Source organism: Triplophysa dalaica, chromosome 4 (genome assembly GCF_015846415.1).
Source record: "Triplophysa dalaica isolate WHDGS20190420 chromosome 4, ASM1584641v1, whole genome shotgun sequence".
Taxonomy (NCBI): Eukaryota; Metazoa; Chordata; class Actinopteri; order Cypriniformes; family Nemacheilidae; genus Triplophysa; species Triplophysa dalaica.
This window is the reverse complement of record NC_079545.1, coordinates 5,958,835-5,980,662: the sequence shown is the minus strand read 5'-3', so window position 1 is coordinate 5,980,662 and position 21,828 is coordinate 5,958,835. Positions and strand designations below refer to the sequence as shown.

The 21,828-nt window shown below is 36.3% G+C and overlaps 2 protein-coding genes across 4 annotated transcripts in view; both read left to right on the top strand.

Annotated features, from left to right (window-relative positions):
• Positions 1-5,461: 5,461 nt before the first annotated feature.
• Positions 5,462-8,005, top strand: tlcd5b (TLC domain containing 5b). The gene is made up of 3 exons (XM_056746809.1): positions 5,462-5,751; positions 6,150-6,352; positions 7,317-8,005. Exons 2-3 carry the CDS (start codon positions 6,157-6,159, stop codon positions 7,847-7,849), a joined length of 729 nt encoding a protein of 242 aa, XP_056602787.1. The 5' UTR covers positions 5,462-5,751; positions 6,150-6,156; the 3' UTR covers positions 7,850-8,005.
• A 1,444-nt stretch (positions 8,006-9,449) lies between these two features.
• Positions 9,450-21,828, top strand: part of arhgef12b (Rho guanine nucleotide exchange factor (GEF) 12b) — a 62,485-nt gene continuing 50,106 nt past the window's right edge. For 2 of the 3 annotated variants that reach the window (XM_056745008.1, XM_056745007.1), the window contains exon 1: positions 9,450-10,863. In XM_056745008.1, the coding sequence (XP_056600986.1) occupies positions 10,832-10,863 (32 nt within the window). In that variant the 5' untranslated portion in view covers positions 9,450-10,831. Of the gene's footprint in view, positions 10,864-21,151; positions 21,233-21,828 lie in introns of those variants that run through there. The other variant, XM_056745009.1, reaches the window with a different exon arrangement.

Genomic DNA, 21,828 nt, shown 5'->3' with positions numbered 1-21,828 from the left:
TAGCTTTTATATTAATTTCAAACAAACGATATACGTGCGTGCATGAACGTAAATATTTATAAAGAGATCTTCAGTAATAGTAGGCCCTACATATTTTTATTTTTTTCTTAGGGTTAGGTTATAGTATTTATATGTGTATAAAACCAATATACTATAAAATGCCCTCTTTTAAATAGCTAAAAAAAATAGCAAACGAAACGTGTGATTTGGGGTGGATATGTTAAGTGTGTTGACGCAACCTACAGAAACCTACTGTGAGATATTAGTGTAAACATAAATCTTTTTTTATTAAAAAGTTATTTCTCTTCGTTTTTAAGTAGGCTATTTTAAATAGTTGTATGTAATTGCTTGATATACAGTAGATACTTTTTACAGTATCTATAATAAGTCTGATAAAGTGTAAGCACGTTTGTGTTAAAGACTTATGTTAGACATAATATTTATTTTGTTGAAATTTATAAATGTTTGTATTGAACATGTGGTCAATGTTAAAACGGCTTTTAAGAAGTATTTAGTTATCGGTAATGCAATTACTTTTTCGACAGTGTAATTTTAATTTAAATACAAAGTAGACAATGTAATTAAAAGAAGAAAATTTAATTTAAGCGTCTTCAAAGATTTTGTATTTTTCTCGTGACTAAATATCTTGTAACTTTAAATCCTTCGGCAGGACTATTGTATGGCTATAAAGTAAATTTAATGTAGCCAGTGGACTATTGTTATGGTCTCATTTTAAATGAACCCAGGTATATTTTTCCAATTTATGTTCATAAAATTGTGAAATATACAATATCCTATTCTGATTATGTTTGATCATATAATTATATAAGCAATTATTACATAATTACATAAGCTATTACAATATAAGCATACATATTCAAGGTCTAGCTTTAGTCACTAGAGGGGCCACTTTAACATTAAAAGAGGAGACTGACTTCAGAAGCCCAACTGATATACAGTTGAAAGAAAAAGTATGTGAACCCTTTGGACTTACTTGGATTTCTTCATAAATTGGTCATAAAATGTGTTCTGATCTTCATCTAAGTCACAACAATAGAGAAACACAGTCTGCTTAAACTAATACCGCACAAACATTATACGTTTACATGTTTTTATTGAACACAACATGTAAACATTCATAGTGCAGGGTGGAAAAAGTATGTGAACCTAAATTTTGGACCATTCCTCTTTTCAGCAATATTCTTGGGATGTCTGGTGTGAATCGCTCTCTTGAGGTCATGCCACAGCATCTCAATCGGGTTGAGGTCAGGACTCTGACTGGGCCACTCCAGAAGGTGTATTTTCTACTGTTGAAGCCATTCTGTTGTTGATTTACTTCTATGCTTTGGGTCGTTGTCCTGTTGCATCGTCCATCCTCTGTTAAGCTTCAGTTGGCGGACAGATGGTCTTAAGTTTTCCTGCAAAATGTCTTGATAAACTTTGGAATTCATTTTTCCATCGATGACAGTAATCCGTCCAGGGCCTGAGGCAGCAAAGCAGCCCCAAACCATGATGCCCCCTCCACCATATTTCACAGTTGGGATGAGGTTTTGATGTTGGTGTGCTGTGCCTTTTGTTCTCCAAACATAGCGTTGTGTGTTCTTTCCAAACAATTCAATTTTAGTTTCATCTGTCCACAGAATGTTTTGCCAGTAGTGCTGTGGAACATCCAGGTGCTCTTTTGCAAACTTCAAACGTGCTGCAATGTTTTTTTTGGACAGCAGTGGCTTCCTCCGTGGTGTCCTCCCATGAAGTCCATTCTTGTTTAATGTTTTCCTTATTGTAGATTTGTCAACAAAAATGTTAGCATGTGCCAGAGATTTCTGTAAGTGTTTAGCTTGACACTACAGGATTCTTCTTCACCTCATTGAGCATTCTGCGCTGTGCTCTTGCAGTCATCTTTACAGGACGACCACGCCTAGGGAGTGTAGCAACAGTGCTGAACTTTCTCCATTTGTAGACAATCTGTCTTACCGTGGACACATAGACATCAAGGCTTTTAGATATACTTTTGTAGCTCTTTCCAGCTTTATGTAAGTCAACAATTCTTGATCGTAGGTCTTCTCAGAGCTCTTTTGTGCGAGGCATGGTTCACATCAGACAACGCTTCTTCAGAACAGCAAACTCAAAACTGGTGTGTGTTTTTTATTGGACAGGCCAGCTTTAATCAACACATCCAATCTCATCACATTGATTGGACCCCAGGTTGGCTGACTCCTGGCTCCAATTAGCTCTTGGAGAAGTCATTAGCCTAGGGTTTCACATACTTTTTCCACCCTGTACTATGAATGTTTACATGTTGTGTTCAATAAAAACATGAAAACGTATAATGTTTGTGCGGTATTAGTTTAAGCAGACTGTGTTTCTCTATTGTTGTGACTTAGATGAAGATCAGAACACATTTTATGACCAATTTATGAAGAAGCCCAAGTAAGCCCAAAGGGTTCACATACTTTTTCTTTCAACTTTATGTTTGGTATATATAAACAACAATTCTTTTGATGAATATATTATAGAAGCTTGAGACATATTATTATAGATTATATTTGTTAACAATAAAATAAACCCCAAAATAAAATACTATATAATATAACATTATAAAACATACAACACATCACAACACATCACAACACAACATAACATAACATAACATAACATAACATAACATAACATAACATAACATAACATAACATAACATAACATAACATAACATATATATAACATAAATGTTTAGACCAATAACTCTGCATACAGTGTTATAGTTGAGCACAGCTCTTTTGATTCTGTCAAAAGAGACCACATAAGGTTGGGTCAGGGACAAGACCTAAAAAAAAGCTTCAAGAATATGTTAAATGTTTGGTGGAAACAACAAAACTGGTCCCGAGCTCATAGAATACATTAAATATACCATGGCATGTAAACTGTGTTTTATTTACTTAGACTGATATTAGTTAAAAATATTATTAGTTGAGGGTAAAATGGCCACATAGTAATTGGTGTAAAAGTAATTTCATTACAATTATGACTTCCACGTGAGCAAAGATATGCCCAAAAGACGTCTTTTTTACATCTCAGACGATGTTGAAAAGATGTCCTTTTATTGGGAAAAATGAAAGGTGTTTCTACGTCTTTTATGACGTTTTCTGAAAGTGTGACATTGACATACAGGGCACCTTTGTACAATGTAAAAACTGGTTAAAATCTGGAGTTTATCAGACTAATTTCAGTTTTCATATGGACTCTTTGAAATAAATTGAGTTGAATTATTTGAATGTAGTATGATTGCAAAGCAACTATTAAATCAAGGTTAATTGGATTAAATATTTTTGTACCCACAAAGATCTCCATTATTGTGATAAGTGTTTACTTTAGTAGGGCTCTTGATCCTTAACTTTTGTTAAATTAATTATTTTCGGTCGTTTACTGTTTTAAAAACACTTTTTCCAGACAGAGACAGATGCTTTTACAAAAGTTGGGGTTGTTCTCATGGAATTTGTCAGGCTATAATAAAATGTAGTAGTTTTAAACATCATTGATCAATTGATGATTGGTCTGAGTACTCTGGCTAGTCAATGCAGCGGTATCAATAGAAATAAACGAAAAACATTTCACCGACACAAACACTTCAACACTCATCATACAAACCTCAACAATGTTGACAATCATCAAAATAATTCAGATAAACAGATCAACTGCAATGCATGCTGGGAGTCATAAGTGTTGATACCCAGCATGCAATGCAGCTTGAAGCTTTCTTTTGGTTGATTGTCACCATTGTTGACTTTCATATGCAAATTCTTGATGTCTTTGTGTGTTAAAGTGGTATGGAGGTTTGTACAAAAAATCACGGTATATCAGCTTAAACCCCAAACTACAGATCTACAGAATTGACATATTAATAACAAACCCAGTTATTAAACAAAGATACAAACAACTTCAAAATGTATACATTACCGTTCAGAACTCATCATCTCTTTAACACAACTAATGTATTTTAACACACAGTTATGGCTGCAGGAAACCTAATTTAACGTTAAAATAGAAGAGTCGAGAGCTCAACCAAAGCTAAAAAATGATCACAATATTGGTGATATTCGCAGGTACAAAAGTGATACTGATTCAATGCAATAAACATTGACAAATCATCGATTTAAGATTTTTAGTGTTGTTTTATCTCTAATGTACTTAAGTGCGTTAAAAACATGAAAAAAGTACTAGATTTTTTACGTGCTGAAATACTAAAGGAATGTATGTATGAAATGTAATTGAATAAATGATATGCTTTATCATGTAGTGAAGTTCATTTTTTCCATATAAAAACAGGGTTGAAAATGAAACAGTATTTAACATTAAAAGAGCCAAGAGCTCAACTAAAGCTAAAAAATGATCAAAAATGGTGATTTTTGCAGGCGCAAACGTGATGCTGATTAAATGCAATTAACATTGACAGATCATCCATTTTAACATTGATTCAATTGTTCCTTGCTATCTTACTGCATTAAAATCATTCAACATTTATTTCAAAGAGTCTCACTTTATTTACTGTGTACACTGAAACAAGTCTGATAAACGAAAAATTTCAACCAGTTTTCACTTTGTGCAGAGTTCCACTGAACATCAATATTAGACAATTGGGAGACATCATAAAAAGTCATAGAAACACCTTTAATTTTTGACCCATAAAGGGATATCTTTTCAATGTCTTTAATATTTGGATGGGAGTCGAGTGTGCTTGGGAATAAGTCCAAATCCGAATATGTTCATGTACCAGTCGAGACTGAGTCAAAATGCACAAAAGTCCATGACAAGACCATTAAAATATGGTCTTGAGACCAAGTTCAAGACCGAGTCAGAGTCTTGAGACTTCAACACTGTCTGCATATTTCCTCCAGGTGTCTGCTGGGATATAATAATCGTCTTCAGTTTCAGATTACGTCTGAGCTGGATGTCTTGCATCCCCAGCACAGCTTTCTTAAAGGTTGATGTTGATAGCTTGTGAGACAAAAAGTTGCTAAAGAACATTCCATGCTTTAAAGAAACAAACAAAGAACTTTATGTATGCCTGAAAAGATATCAAAAACGATGCCCTCAAAGAATACACTTTTATTTAAAACAAATGGTCATCAATACCTCAACATACAGTACTAAAAATAGGAGTATGTAAAATAAACTGTATGTATTGCAGTATTATCCTTACTTCTTAGCATCAGACTAATCCTCTGATTGATAAATACTAATGTCTTACAAGACCTGATACAAAGACACTTAATAATGTTCTTCCTCTTGCCCCATTTCTCACTTACTTCAAGTAAAAGAGTTGGAACTTTAGGGCAGCACAACTCACGACACTGTTAGCTCACACTGGATGGACAGAGGAATGGATCCATGCTGACAGGAATTTAACCGAAGTATATTGGGAAGTGAGTGGCTAATCTCATAAGAAGCTCAACCAGCTTGGACACAAGAAGGAGAGGAAGTGAGCGATCAGAAGCGCTGTCGGTTTAGATTGTGATTGGGTCTTCTGTATCAGGCCACTTTCTGACACACGGTCACCGAAACACTTTTGAAAGGGGGACTGAATTTTTGCAGATTTTGCAGACGAGTGTTGAGTATGTCTTGAGATGTCCTTTGCGATTGGATGTCTAAATGCAATCCTGCAATGCCAACACGAAGAGATGGGACTATTTTCTTGAACTTCAAGTATCCAAGGATGTTAGGATTCAATGTTTGGATTGTTGAGTAACATATAAGGTTTGTAAATGTGATCTATTAGTTTGCAATTGAGCAATTTATGAATCTCTTGATAATATTACCTAAAAGTAAAGCATTTTTGCTCTACTTAAGGACGTCTTGCATGTTTTACTTCACCACATTATACTTCACTCCACCACATTTCACACATACATTTAAGATGTTTAAAGTTGTTGAATGTATTAAAAACATATGAAAAAAGTACTAGATTTTTTATGTGCTGAAAGGTAAAAAAACGACATGGACTGTATGTATGAAATTTAGTAGAATAAAGGATATGCTTTATCATGAAGTGAAGTCTATTTTCTTCCAGATTTTGAAAATGTATTTGAGAATAAAAATATTTTACTGTTCACCTCTGTGTTTGAGTAACATTTTGATTTATTTTGATATTTCAGTGCAAAGATGCCCTTGTTCATTGTGGAGACTAGCTGCAGCCTGATTGGCTGGCTCTTTGTGTATGTGTTGTTGTGTATCTTGAATACAGAGAGAAATAATGAGTGGAACTGTAGATTGGTAACTCTGCTGCATGGCATACTGATAGTTTGTCTGACCGCCTATATTGCGTTCATTGCTGGGCCATGGCCTTTTACACACCCAGGTAAGAGACTCAGTTTTGTTTGGAAACACATTATGCGATCATCACTATTACTTTTGGACATGAATGATAGTTTAGTCAATGAGCCATGTTGTGGATTGGATCATACACTTAATGCTGACAATATCCCAATATTGGGTAAAAGATGGACAAACCCAAGAGTTAGGTAAAATTTATCTATAACATTTTTATATTGACCCAGCTATGTTTTAAAACAACCAGCATTTGTTAATTTTAACCCAACTGTTAATAACTCCGATTTTTATAGATTGTAGAGGATGGGGGGTTGACAAACTTAAGCAACCCCTCAATGCCTTAGCAACCACAAAGCAACGTCCTGGCAACACTCAAACTATTATAGTGGTTTTATTAGGTAAAATCTGAAGGTAATTGTAACTGTTTCTATTGCTCATACTTTTTTATTAATTTAATTTTAAGGTATCCTCAAGCATTAAAGCACCGACTTACCTCCACATGTTACATAAAACAACTCAAATTCAGAGTATATCCATTGCCATTACTTTGATATCTGATCAAACTTCTGTATTTAATTTAATTTAATTTAATTTAATTTAATTTAATTTAATTTAATTTAATTTAATTTAATTTAACTTAACTTAACTTAACTTAACTTAACTTAACTTAACTTAACTTAACTTAACTTAACTTAACTTAACTTAACTTAACTTAACTTAAGTTAACTTAAGTTAAGTTAAGTTAAGTTAAGTTAAGTTAAGTTAAGTTTAGTTTAGTTCTTTTAAGTTTAGTTTAGTTTAGTTTTTCAAATGAAGATTTGAAACCATTCAGATCATGCAAAAATCATGCAGAAAATAGCTTTGCTTTTACTGCTTACTGCATTTTTATTCGTGTTAAGATGTTAAGCAATACAAAAAGAGAATTACAACTGTGTATTAGGTTTAAATACCATCTGCATGATTGAACTCAATCTGACTTCTGACTCCTCCAGGCACAGAAAACACATCTCTCCAGATACTGGCTCTAGTCCTCAGTCTAGGATACTTTCTCTTTGACATGGCTTGGTGCATGTTCTTTCGCACAGAAGGTCTTGTGATGCTGGCCCACCACATCATCAGCATCCTTGGAATATTGCTGGCTCTGGGACTGGGCGAGTCAGGCATTGAGACCTGCGGCGTGCTCTTAGGCAGCGAGATCACCAACCCGCTCCTACAGGCACGCTGGTTCCTCAAGCGCAAGGGTCGCTATGACAGTTTAGCTGGAGATGTGGTGGACCTGCTTTTTATTGTTCTGTTTGCATTGGTGAGGATTGGTGTTGGGGGCAGAATGCTGTACTGTGAGTTAACTTCTCCAAAACCATCGATGATCATGAAAGTAGGCGGGGTGGCTTTTTACATGCTCTCCTGGATCTTCATGATAGACATTGCACGGTTTGCCTGTCGGAAAACACGGACCAAGTACAGTCGATGGAAGGAGAGGAGCAAACTGGATGATGCTAATGGACATGCTATTAAAGTCAAATAGGAGAAAATATGTAAATGTTGATAACGTGCTTGTCTTAAAAATGTTAAACCAATAACGTTTTTTTAAGATTTTAATTTATATCTTTTTGTCTAGTGTGCCAATGTTAATATCAAAATAGGTTCCAAACATTTGTTGACAATAATAATAAAGACTGTTTTTGTCAGTCAATCTAGGATAACATGACCTTGTTTTATACAGTATGTGACATGCTGTTTTGTGATACTTGTAGGATTAAGCAACCCCCACGCTTCCATCCCAAATGGCAATTGGTTTCAGGGGTCTTCGTGCACAAAGGAAACTCAGCACCATCCTCTTTGTCTTGTAGATATTCAGATGCAGGTGGGATTTTTAGTCACACAAAAAGACCACCAACTTCCTGCATGATTCATTTCCTTAAACCTAAAGCCACTGAGTCATGTTTAGAGAATTTGAATACACAAATACAAATCTTAGCGTAGTCTTTTCTGTAAAAACTTTTTGGGTCTTAACAACATATCAATATTTATTTGTATAGTTATCCAAACGCTGTACGTATCACTAAGTGGCATTTGGTTGGGCTGATTATTAAATATTCACCAAACATATTCATATAAAATTCTACAACTTAAAATATTTGAAATATTTTTCAAAATATGTTTATTATTTTCAGTATTTATACAATAGTATATAAAAAGATTACTGTTAAAATAGTTCATATTTTATTTCGTTGTTTTTAATACTTATTGAATCTATTGTCATTTTATTTGATCTTATCTCATATTTCAAAACACAGCCAATACCAGAATTAATGTTCACATATTTTACTTAGAGAGACGTTGGTTAATAGTGTCATTAAAACATTGTTACATTTAAATACTGCAATAATTCATCTCGATTTTCTTAACGCTTTCAAATAAGAAAAATTACATATTTATTCAAGTCGTATGAAATTTCTGTGTGAAAATGTGTTTTCACGTGATCATGTGGTAGCCTCTATTTCGAGGTCAGTATGCTGAGCAGTTATTTAAACCACTAGGTGGCGCAATAGATTTAGATGTTTCAAGGCGCAATATTGACCAATAAATCACAGCGATACGTTTCTGTTTGGTCTCAGTGTATATTTCTCCTAAATTGTTTTATAAATTTTACAATAATATAATATGATAATGTTTTTATGTATTTTTCAATATTATAAATGTATCCGTTACTGTAAATTTGTAAGTATAAATGTAGAAATTATTATTACAACTGATATCGTAACTCATAAATCAAGTTGTATTCTAATGATCCTATTTAGTCTATGTGAACACCACATGACTACGATATTAAGATGTGTTTAATATGGTTATTTATGTGGTTATTTAGCCTATTATTGTAAGTTTTCCTACCCCCATCTCATTAACATAAGAATCATTCACGTCGTAACACATTATCAGCACGAAGACCTATCTCTTCTTTAGGTTTTTCCATTTTTATTTGCATATTTTAACATATCTGTAAACCAGTTTTAATTTTTGGTCTAATACTTAACACCATGGTGAAAAGTGTCATTGATCATTAGTGGTCTACAAACACTCGGTGGGCGAGAAAGCCGTAGGGGTTGCGGACGGATACACCAAAAAAAAGTTGTGACGCGTCGCAAGCGTAGGAGTCCGGGATGTATTTTACTGAAAGTAAGGAATTATCTGGGTTTTTGTGATCTTTTACAATCGCTTTTAAACCTTAATACCGTCTAAAACTGTCACATATGACAACAAGTACGCGTGTTTTCCGTCTTTCCGTTCTTAGGGAGACACATTTATTTGCGTTTAGATTTTGGGTGAGAAAAAGAGCCTAAAAACTACTGAATTTCGGAAAACATGGAGACAAGAAGGGAAGGACCCGACTAAACCAAAGTTTCCAAACAAATCATCCCACAAAAGAGGGAAACCGTTCGCTGGAGGAAAATAACGTGTTGCTCAAGATAGGATTTATTTTATTGCTGCTTTGAAACGACGCTTTTATTCGCAACGGAATTCCCGAATTGGGAACTATACGGCTTGCTGTCCCAAACATCAAAGGATCTTAAAGTTTTATGCGAGCTTTAGTGGGAATGTGGCATTTTTGGAAGCTGGACTGGGCGAAGAAATAACAATGAAAAGATGGACCTTGTGAATGTTTTAAACATTCAGTGGATTGAATTTTCACAGTTTTCCACTGACTGGAGTGGCCAGGAGACATTATTTAGGAGAAAAACTCCATTCAGCGTGTAGGCGGCCTTAAAGTATATAGTGTACCGTCTTATTGAAGTGTTTATTTACCGAAGTGGTTTTTGGTACGTTTTTAACAGACCCGAAAATGCCGCGTATGGGAGTAGAATTAGTTTAGGAATGCCGAATTGGAAGTATTTCAGTGGGGGAATAATAGACAACCGGGACGTGCAAAGTAACATTTGGGACACATCCGCGATATATTCAAAGAGCGTTTGGACCATCTTGAAATGCAACCGGACGAACTGTTTCATTCCTAAAGCGACATATTAATACTATTTTGTGTCGCTGGCTTTACTTCGCGCTTTGGTTGGGATTTACAAAGCGACTGCAAGCGGACAGAGGCGAGGGGAAGCCTGACGGTCTCTGTGGTGGCATTTTGACTGGGAAGATGATGAAGCGTTTTACTGCAAGCTACTGACAGACAGAAAGAGTTATTCTGCATCGATCATCTATGTGCAATAAGGCCAGACGAAAGACTTCTGCATGTGTGTTTGCATTCAACGTCGATTTACTACCGTTTGCCGTCTCCCTGTAGAACTGCAGTCAAATGACACAGACCGACAGATAAACCGTGGAAATATAAAACATAAACTTGTTTGTTTCTATCGTGATATTCAAGAGAAGAAGACATTCCTGTAAACATAAAGAAGAACTTTCAAAGTGCTAACGTTATTTTTAAGCACAACGGTGTTTTAATATGGTAAGATGCTAACTGGATAAGAGCTGAAGAAAATCAAGAAAGGAAAGCCCAATGAGCGGCACACAGTACACGCTTGCTGAGAGGTAACTGATAAAATCATATCATCTTATACTCACCCTCTCTTATTTTACATGACACTGTATCTAACACTACCACGGTATTTTGACGTGTATAATAATAATACCAAGATATTCGTAGATGTACTGTGGAGGTACTTGCAAATTGCTTTGTTAGTCTCTTAGTACAGCATGTTTTATTAAACTACTATAATCTTATTATCTGATATCGTCATAGCACAATTTTTTGCAAAAACAATATAGTATCTTTACGTTAGTAAACTACATCACTAACTACATTGAACTGTACAACATTTCCTGAATACTTTTCCGGATACTACAGTTTAAGGGATACTTCAGGCTTGAATCAAAATGTCCCATGTTTTACTTGCCCTCAAGGCATCCTAAGTGTATGTGACTTTTTCTTGAAGAATAATGCAGTCGGAGTTATAATACCATGTAGACTTTTACTGCCAAGCGGTAGAATGGGAGTGAATGGGTGGCAATTTCTGAAGCTCCAAAAAGTGCATCCATAGGGCTCCACGGTCTTAACAAAGGTCTTCTGAAGCGAATCAATGCATTTGTTTAGGATTAATATCCATATTGACAACACTATTAACGATAATGTCTAGCATCCGCTGCAGTTGAACGAGAGGCTGGTTTTTCCGGCAAATGACGCCGGAATTCGTCGGAAATGCCGGCATGTCGTGAGTTCCTGTGACGAATACAGCATTTTTAGTTTTACGCCAATAGAAACAGCGCCTCCTCTGGGCTGGTGCTTATATCAACATCATTGATGCCTGCAGATGTTAGACATTATCATTACTAGAGTTGTCAATATGTAAATTTCTCTTCGATTCGCTTCAGAAGACCTTTGTTAAGGTCACTGCACATTGAGTCATACATTTTCGCCCGAAATTTCCGCACGTTAAAAAATAAATACGTCTGTCAATCACATTTACACACTGCCTCCGATATTTTCTTCCGTCATAAAAAAATTCGGACTGGGTTAGATGTTCTGCATTTTTCGTATTTGTAGCAAGCATTTTGAGACGCGTTTTGACACCACACAAACGAGCGCCAAATACAAAAAAAAACGGATACGAAAACTGTCTGACTGTATGTGCAAAGACTTTTAAGACCACATCAATGGATGCACTTTTTGGAGCTTCAAAAAATTGCCCCCCATTCTACGGCTTGCAAGAAAAACGATATGGTATTGTAACTCCAACTGCATTATTCTTCAAGAAGAAAGTCACATTCACTTAGGATGCCATGAGGGTAAGTTTAACATGGCGATTTTTTGATTCAAGCCTGAAGTATCCCTTTAATTCTACAAAATATTATGCTATGCAATAAATACTATAATATACGACAGTATATTATTGTAAATACTATATACTAGTATACTACATCATAAATATACTACTAGATTTTTTCGCTTGGGTAGTGCCCACAAAATTGAAATAGTCTCACTGAACTGACCATAAATCATGATATTGGCAATCCATCCACTAAGAAACATGATTACTAGGCCTACACTTTACTATAATAAAATAATGTTAAACGAGGTGGAACTGCCAAAGTGCTTTTTTGTGGACACTGAAGTGGTCAGTATGAGGTCAAGTTATATTGTTGCAGCTGGCATTAAGTTAAGTGTGATGAAGAAGTTTGTCTGACAGTCTTTTCTTTGGATCTTGAGAGTAAATATATTAACTTTTACCTTTATTATTACGGTGACGCTCTGGCAAATCGTTGAATAACAAAGCATCTGATTGGTGACTTTATGACCTGGCTAAACAAACGTCTGAAAAAGAGATCTTAGCTGAACAACGCAACTTTATGTATGGTTTGAAGCTTGTTGATTTGGATCTTATTTTGTCTATGACATTTTTATTTCTTTGTTTGTTGGCAGTGTATTAGTCACCCAGAACACAACGTACTGACTGATGTGTATCATGGGCTGTTTATTGCACACACCTGTGAGCGCACAGTTTGATACAGGAAGCCCTTTAGATGTGCGGACGGTATGTCACTCGGGCAGCTTGCTGTGTTTTGATAATGCTGTTCTCAAGAGCACAGCTGGCAGGGCCATGTGAGGCAAAATTTGTGCTTCTCCACCTCTTGTGTTGTTACCCTTGTTTTTTTATCAGCCACACATTTAAAAGTACGAAACACAGGGATGTTCTCGGTCAGTTAACAGTGTTAAAAGGGACACTTCTGTGATTTTACTCGCCCTTATTCTGGTTATATGCGTCATCACAAGCTACATATGTAGCGACAAGCAGGGTTTGAACACTTGATTGGTTTTGTGAGATGGTGCTGTGAGAGACAGGTCGCCTCTTTAACAGACATAGATCACCTGCTCTCAGTTAAACATCACTAGCTCCCATTAGGCTTTCTTTCATAGAGATCTGTTTGTGTAAATATACCAGAGACCTCTTTGTTATTTGGGAAATACAAAAATTTGTGTGAGATTCTTATTTTAAAGAGATTATGGAAGTCTCAACATTTTTTAAATATAGTTTTCAATAGTCATGTAAGCAAAACGTCACATCCGTAACTGAACTGTCACATCTAAAACTTACCATATTCCTCACAAATGGGCACATGAAAATTAAAATACATGGTAGCTATTTTGTGGTCTATGAAGAGTCATTCCTTCTCCGTTTGTTTGGTATAAGGCTATTGCCTTTTATTCACAGAAATCCATCAAATTGTCTTGTTTCTCAAAAACGTGCAGCTTTTTTGTCACATCCATACGAATGTATCTCACTTTTAAAAATAATTTATATGTCAAGTTTTGACTGAAAATATCATATCGTTAACTCTGAAATTGCCCAGTACCTTGGAAGCAAACATTATGCCTATAACGCATGCAAATTCTGTCAGAATAACGGTCAAATACGTATGTTGTATAGCACAAAATAATTGAGCAACTGCTATAGCAAATGGATTTCTGTGCTTAATTGACATTTCCTCCCTGGGAAGTTGGAAGCTTAGACTTGTGATTTCTGAATGGGAGGCCATGTCACATGTTGGCATTTTTGGAAGACTATTCGACATGCTGCTTTTGTTTTAGGGCTCTCTACTCTTTTCTGAGGACACTCCACACCCTAGCAAATCTGCAATTGTCTCTGATCATTTGTCTTTCTGACTGCAGTGAGATTTGTGTCTCTGACTATATCTCTTGTAGAATCTCACTATTAAAACACAAGTTGCAATTGCTTGGCTTACGCAAGTGCATGAGCCTGTTGTACATGTAGTTACGGTGGCAGTTACAGACCTCTATACTCATGAGCAGTAGACCTTCAAATATTTATTCAGTTGAGCTGGATGTGTTGTTTTTCAGGTTGCTGACTGTTAAGAATGACTTTGAGTGCCTGAGTCTTTGGAAGTGACAACAGTGATTACAAAAACAAAAAAACTCTACAAAAACATGTCATAAATGGGTTTTGTTTTTAATGATTTATTGGTTACAGTGTTGCATAGGGCAGTCTGAAGCCCATGTCATGTTTGTCATGCTCACCTATTATTCAGTTTAAAGGTGACATCATATGAAAACCTCACTTTTTCTGTGTTTAGGAGCTATAATCGGGTCCCCGGTGCATCCCAGTAAGTTTGTTTTTGTGTGCCTTTTCCTGCAAGCATGTGAGAAATCGAGCCGTTCAGATTTTGCTCCAGTTGTGATGTTCAAAGCGGATTTTATTATAATGTTACCGCCCCTTAATCTACACAGTTCCAACCACTGCGCTCCGCCATTGTTGTTTTCATAAGCAACAGCGGTGTAAGTGATGCCATGGCTAAAGTTCGTGAACAACATGCAATGTAGTCACTGCACAGAGTCCCAACCTAGGAACAGACAGGGGTGGATTTATTTTATTTTTAGTGGAAATCCCTCAGAAACCATCAGAAAAAACCTGCTTGTTTACGCGAATCACTTCAAGCCAGAGTGCTTTTTCAACCTGGGACAGTACAAGCAGGATTAGCTTCAAAGTTGTTCCTCAAAAGTGATCGAGAGTGACTGAACGAGACAAAACTGCCGATGTAAGTAATATTTATCAACAGTCTAAATTGACGTAAATGTACCGTATGTATAGGAGGACAACGTTAGCATTTAATATTGAAGAGAGCCGTCAGTCACGGCCTAAATAGAACATTCAAAGCCAGTGTTAAACTTGCTGCTTATAAGTGCAGATGGACTCTTGGAGTTTAACTGTATGAAAGTTAATACATTATGTGCGTTAATATATTTTGCTGCGGCAAGCTGTTTGTTTTGCTAATGAACAGGGGCGAAAACTGCAAGTTAGTTTCGTTTTGAATGTCTCAAATCTTTCATGCTTTGCCTGAAAAATCTTTCACAGCTTACTAGTTATGCTTTCACGTTGTGTGTGTTACAGTTAACATTGTAACTTGCCAACGACAAACGCTTAAATCCACGTTATTCCGCTGAGATCTGCAGGTGCGCAATCCGTGGATTTTAGGCAAACATAAGGAACATGAGGAAACCTTTAAAGTCACAAAATTAGAAGAACAGAGGAAAAAGATGCTTGTATTTGACCTGCATTTTAGCCGGCTATATGTCACCTAACATTCTCAATATAATATTTTGTTTATATTTTAAAATGTTTTCAGAGACATGAATCCAGAGGGAGTATTGTAGCGCTGTCCTTTTGCAGTGTCTGGATTCATGTAGCCAGAGCCAATATCACGTCACTGAATGGTTGGTGAACATATCATACAGCATGCTCTTTGTCACTCTATTTAGCTGATCTGTGGTCTTTTTCTTTTTTCTGTAACCCCGGGGCCCTCTCGGGAAGTGGTGACATCACTAATAAACAATGTCTGTCAACCGGGCCACAAGCTTTCCTGACAGAGCTGCTGGCCCCTTGCAGTGCATGATGGGAAGCATTGAGATCATTTTTTTTATGCCAGAATTTTATTTCCATTCTGGTTATTTACACAATATCGTAAATTCAGTTTTGGTCTAAAAAGACGATTAAAACGTCTAATCAAGTTAGAATATTGTGTGAACAGGTTCTGTAAACACCTCCTCCCACCAAAATTCCATGTAGAAAATAAACAAATCTAGCACAAACTGACACCTCTGTAGAGTATTTTAGAAGGAACGGAAAGAACATGTAGTCATAGAGAAGAGTGCAAATATTTGGTTATGTTCAAACATATTTAGATGTCTCTTTGGTTATGAGTGAATACAGAATGAGCAAATTATGACAGAATTTTCAGTTTTGGGTGAACTTTTCCTTTAATGTTTTCATGATGGGATTATATTCACTCCCTGGAGTTGATATTTAAAGCTGTTTTTTGTGATTACAAATTATTCATATTAATGCATTCAACATTTTATCTCTAAAACTAATATTAGCATACAGGATTGTACTACATGGATATGTTTTGCACTATATATTTATATATATATATATATATATATATATATATATATATATACATATATACATATCTGGGGCATTAATGTTACAGGTCGATCATACAAAGCACAAGTCTTATGCCCATACATTCTTGCACAAGATTGAAAAAATCATGATCTAACAAACATCCATTTGACTCTGTGCTTCAGCCATTTGCTGTCATACTTGCCCCGATCTTTATCAGATGATAAGACTCAATTTAGGTTTTTTAACAATTACATCATACTTTACAGAGAGTTTAGGGATGCCCTTCTGAGATCTGATGCTGACAGCAGTCAGATCTTCAGCACATGATGCAGGATTGTGGGATACCATCCGGAAACTTCTGCAATGTTAACAGGTGCTCATTCTGTATAGAATCAGATGGACACTAATCTGGTCCCTGGTTTTCTGGATCGCCTTAAAAAACTCTCTGGCACCAACTTATACTGAAGTGGCATATAAATTGGTCTGTGCGAAGAAAAATAGTGTAGCACAAGTGCGATACAGTTTTGCAAGTGCATAAGACAAAGCGGCTTGTTTGTATGTGTCCCACTGTATGAGGACACAAACACATGAACATCATGTCCAGAGTTGCCATCAGAGTTTATTTCAGGAGCATTTAACTGTCTTCACTTTTTGTGAAAAACTATCGTCACTGAACTACACACACTGAAACTCAAGCGTCTATGTGAGAGTGTCTTCAAGACGACCAGTCAAAATAAAACACCTGTTAACCTAAACGCTTCAATTAACTCTTTCACCGCCATTGACGAGTTATCTCGTAATTAAAAAAAACAGTTCCCTGCCAAAGACGAGTTATTACTGCAATCAGTGTTTGTACTGTTTTACAGCAGGTGGCGCTATTACACACCTTTGGGGTAAAAGAACAGAATCCCAGAACATGGAGCGTATATGTTTTAGCGGTTTTTAATGATTGTTCTGAGTGGAATCTGGGCGGAAACTTTGACAAAAAACGTTAATTATCTCAGCGGTTTAATCAAAGTGATGCATTTTTGAAGAAACCTACCTAATGAGTTAAAAATACTGTTGTGTTCTATAGTATTTGATATATCAAATAGTGGTATTCATATATTATCTAGGATTTTCACTGCAGTTTACTCTAGGCCTAGTAAATACTATAGTATACTACAGTATTTTTATGTGGACAAATTTATTACTATTGTACAGTAAAAATGGAAAACACACAGAATAATAAAAGAAGGATAAACTAAAAATGATATGGCTCTAATTGATCCGTTTGTATATAACATTAATGTCCTTTGTCGTTAACTAGTCTATTTATGTAATGTATGTGATAACCTGCTATTGTGTTTTTTAAAGATGAAAACAGACGTTTCATACTTGTGCTACCTGGCAACTGTTTGGCCTGTGCTATACAACTTTAAACTTCTGTAGGACCAGTGCTATACGCCAAAAAATTAAAAATTTTAATTTAAAATGTGGCTCGAGATTCTTAGTTATGAAGGTTGTGATATGCTGTTTTGGGAAGATCCTGGTGTCGTTGGTAGAAGGCAGGCTCTGTTTGGTCAGCTGACAGTCAGCAGCCCTTGTCAGCTATTTATGTGCCACTTTCCTTAGCTGAGCTGAAAATACATGCAAGCTTGTGTTGTCTGAGAGATTGAGAAATGCGTGATAATGTCAAAGGGGTGACCTTTTTAAAACACTATTCATTTTCAGCACAATTACAGCTCTCCCTCTCTTGTCTTCTCTAATTTGATTTAAGGTTATATGGAAAAAACAGTTAGTTACATTCAAAAGAGTCATTATCATAAACCATTTGGATCCAATGTACTATCACATCGCATGCGTAAGCAGTGCGTAATTTTTTTGCGCCCATTTTAACAGATGAGAACATTCATACGTCATAGTGCATTACTGTTTTCATTTAATTTATATTTTAATATAATCTCATATATCTTAATTTAACAATATATATCTTAATGTATATTTGCACCATGTGTACACTTTCTTCTGCACTAAGCTCCTGTCGCCAAGTCAAATTCCTTGTCTGTGTAAACATACTTGGTAATAAAGCTCCTTCTGATTCTGTAAGCAGCGTGTGAAGCGGCGTAAGCTTCACACGCTGAATTGTAATCAAAGTGATTGTTGTCGTTCGATAAATTTGTTTTTCTATTTTTTTAACCAATTAGCACAAATTAATAGTATGTCAAATCATGTGCATAGTTTATTCAACTTCGTCTAGCTTCATCTAAGAAGTATTTCCACAGAGTTTTGATAACTGCATAGGCCTATTCATAGACATCCAACCTATCCCTCAGTTCTCCCGCAGATAACTTGCGTCTTTCGGATGCCTGCAAAATATTAACAATTCCCAGGAACTGGGACTGTAACATAACGGGACTGACTGTGAAAGAGGATCCTCGGAACGTAACTTAGTCGCGAACAGACTTACAGTTTTCGCGAGGTGGGATATCTTTATTCAGCACCCACAATTGCAAAAACAAACAATGTAGTGGAGATCAATGCATCTCGAGCAGCTCATGAGAGAACACAGACGGGCTGGAGATCACTAACCTCTTTCTTTATTAACTTAAGATCCTCAACGGCACACAGTGAGAGCATTTGCGTATGGTTGCCAGATCGCATAAAATAAGTCACCCACTGGCAGAAAACATATACTTTTTTAACCCTTGATCCTTGTTTTGGGGGATCTGAACTCCTGTCATCTGGCGACCGCAACCATGAGCGCCGAGAGGCTTGCACAAAACTCTGTTATATTTATCTTAATTTTTTTCCGACAAAGACTAAAAAGAGTTTTGGGGTAAGTTTTTATTTTATAACTACTACATTTTGGTCTCATCATTTTTCGTCAACGATATTGCGTGCTGATATAGTCTTAGTTTTCGTTTAATGGCCTTACTTTCATCTGTTCCTCGTCCTGGGACATGAGTCGTTGACAAAAAAATTTTTTTTAACACTACGTGCTCCATACGCGTGCAGTTTGAAACGGGGTTTTTTTGCTTGGGTGGGAATACTTTAAAACTCTGTATAATGCCTGCTATGTTATAAAAAATTGTTTCAGTGTGTATTATGCAATAGTACATTTATTACACGTTAATTTGCTACATTGTGGTCTGATGACCTTTATACATTTGAATGATTAATAACATAGGTGTTTATTTGTCACACTAGACTGGTCAGTCACTATAAAAGGTCAAATACAGCACATTGCATTGTGGGATATTGCGTTTGTTTCAGTGTTCTCTGTTTACCGCACATTTTTCCAATTGTGATGTGATATGTGTTCAAGGTATTCCATGCATTAAGCATTTTAATATACTATGAATAGTATACATACTACAGAAATATTAATTGTATGCTAAACATAGCTTTAATACACTGTTTTGGTGACACTGTTAAAGTGTAACTTTACTGATTTCCAACCTGATTTGTATTCTTACAATGTTCTTAGCATATGAATGCACAACGTTTAATCTTTCTTTGTATTACTGAGAAATGCATGTTTGTTGGCAAAAATTCACTATGTGATCCGAAACGCATTATCACACAGAATTTTAACAGCCCCTGGTGAGCTCGATAACACTTTTTTTATCAACAGTAAATACTGTATAAACAACATGGAAAAGGAAATGAAATACACGAGCAGTTCCAGTTGTTAGTTTTGGCCAATGTCACAAGTTAGTCTGAAAACACCTTAGTGCATCAGACGTGTCCCGACTTGCTAAACTCATAGTAGTCTGTGTCATGGAACACAAACTAGCAAGCAGGACGCTAGAAGAGAAGTGTATTGACTATTAATAGTTTTTTGTAAATAGTAAGCAAACGTGTTTCCAAACTGGCAGTTGGCCGGATTTATCTGTAGATAATAGGAGGATATAGAAGAGAATAGACAAATAAAAAGATCTCAATCTCATCTGGTTACAATCAATCATAGAACAGAAAACAGTAGGGAAGGGGGGGTGCTTGAATCTAATGTCACATTAGATGTCACGTGTCACGGTTTTACCACTAGTGGTAATTTAAACTAGGCTGAATTATGGTGTTTTATATGTAACCGGCACACTTCTCTGAGCAGAGCAGTGTTGTGATTCATTAACACTGTCTACATGGTCCTTGTTGTTTAAGCAGTAGAATCTACAAGACTAGTGTAAATAAACCTCAAGTCTCAAGTTCTACACCATTAACATCAAATAGAACCGCAAAAATAAAGTTCATTTAATTAAGTTGATTTTTCCGAGCAAGGTTTGTGTAACATTCACCCGTCTCACATTGGTTACACAAATAGATAGTCTCACCCCAAACTGGCACTATTGGTTTTGCTTTTTGTCGTCCAAAAATCTGATGTATCTGATCATTTCTCCGGGTGCATTACATATTAAGTTATCTACAATGTTGATTATTTTTTGGCTATTTTTATATTTTTCTTTCCTTAATGAGAAGTAATTTGTAGGTTCTTAATGTCAGTTAAAAGGGACATTAAAGTACAGACTGACTGAGTTAAACATGGCTAATGCTATGCCTAAATAAGCTGAAAGAACTATAGAATGTTGATCTCTCAAATGGCTTTGCTGCCTACAGTTCCCACAGGAAGTGTGGCTGGAGAAAGAGAGAGAGAGAGAGAGAGAGAGAGAGAGTGAGAGAGCCCGAGTGAGAGACAGGGACGGGGTTAAAGACCTGTGTTGAAAAAGTAGGAAGTGGCTGTGGGAGGCAGCCTGCTTTTGGAGGCTGAAGTTATTGGGTCCAGAACAACACACAGTGTCCTCGTGCTACACACACACGTGACGGCCCTTTGACTCTCCCAGCTGCGTCACCTTGGAAACTGCAAGTAATGCCACTGCAGCTTTCCCATCTTTCCCTGCCAGAAGAGTAGTTAGGAAAGAAATGAACCTCCACAGATCGAACTCTGGGACAAGATGACTGCTGTATCTAAAGCTTGCCAAACCTCTGGCACACAGAATGAGGTGATTTTTAAGGTTTACTGCTGATCTAGGAACAGTCATTTCTTAGGACTTAATTTTTATGAGGCTCAGATCATCTTTGTGTCATGCTTAAACTTTGTGTGAATTATGATGGCAGACTTGCGAAAGGTTAGTTACTTCAGATTTTTGTTCAGTAAGGACACGGTGACTCACTGTCTAATGTAACACAGACTGTAAGAATGTGCAGCAGCATGAGAATATGAAACAAATTGAGCTTACGAGAAATGAGCTTAGAGTTGCCGCCTTTTTCGTTAGAAGCATCTGCATCGGAGCCAGAGGATTTACAGATTGGCAGAGGCGAACCTGTGCTTTTTGAAACAAAAATCAGTGCCAAGAGACTCGAGTGCCTGACTGATGACATGTGGTACTTGTAGCTGTAATGTGTTATGGTTAAGGTCAAAACCTAAGTTGAATAGGTTACCTAACAGGGCCTGGCAGTCTGTTTGATGCCAGCTGTGCATTCTACCATTCATTGTGTTGTGCATCCTTTATTTTATCTTACGATTATTATCTTGTGCGTATCGAGACAAGCGAGAACCAATGAGATTTGACGTTAAGCGTGGCATCCCGCCATAATG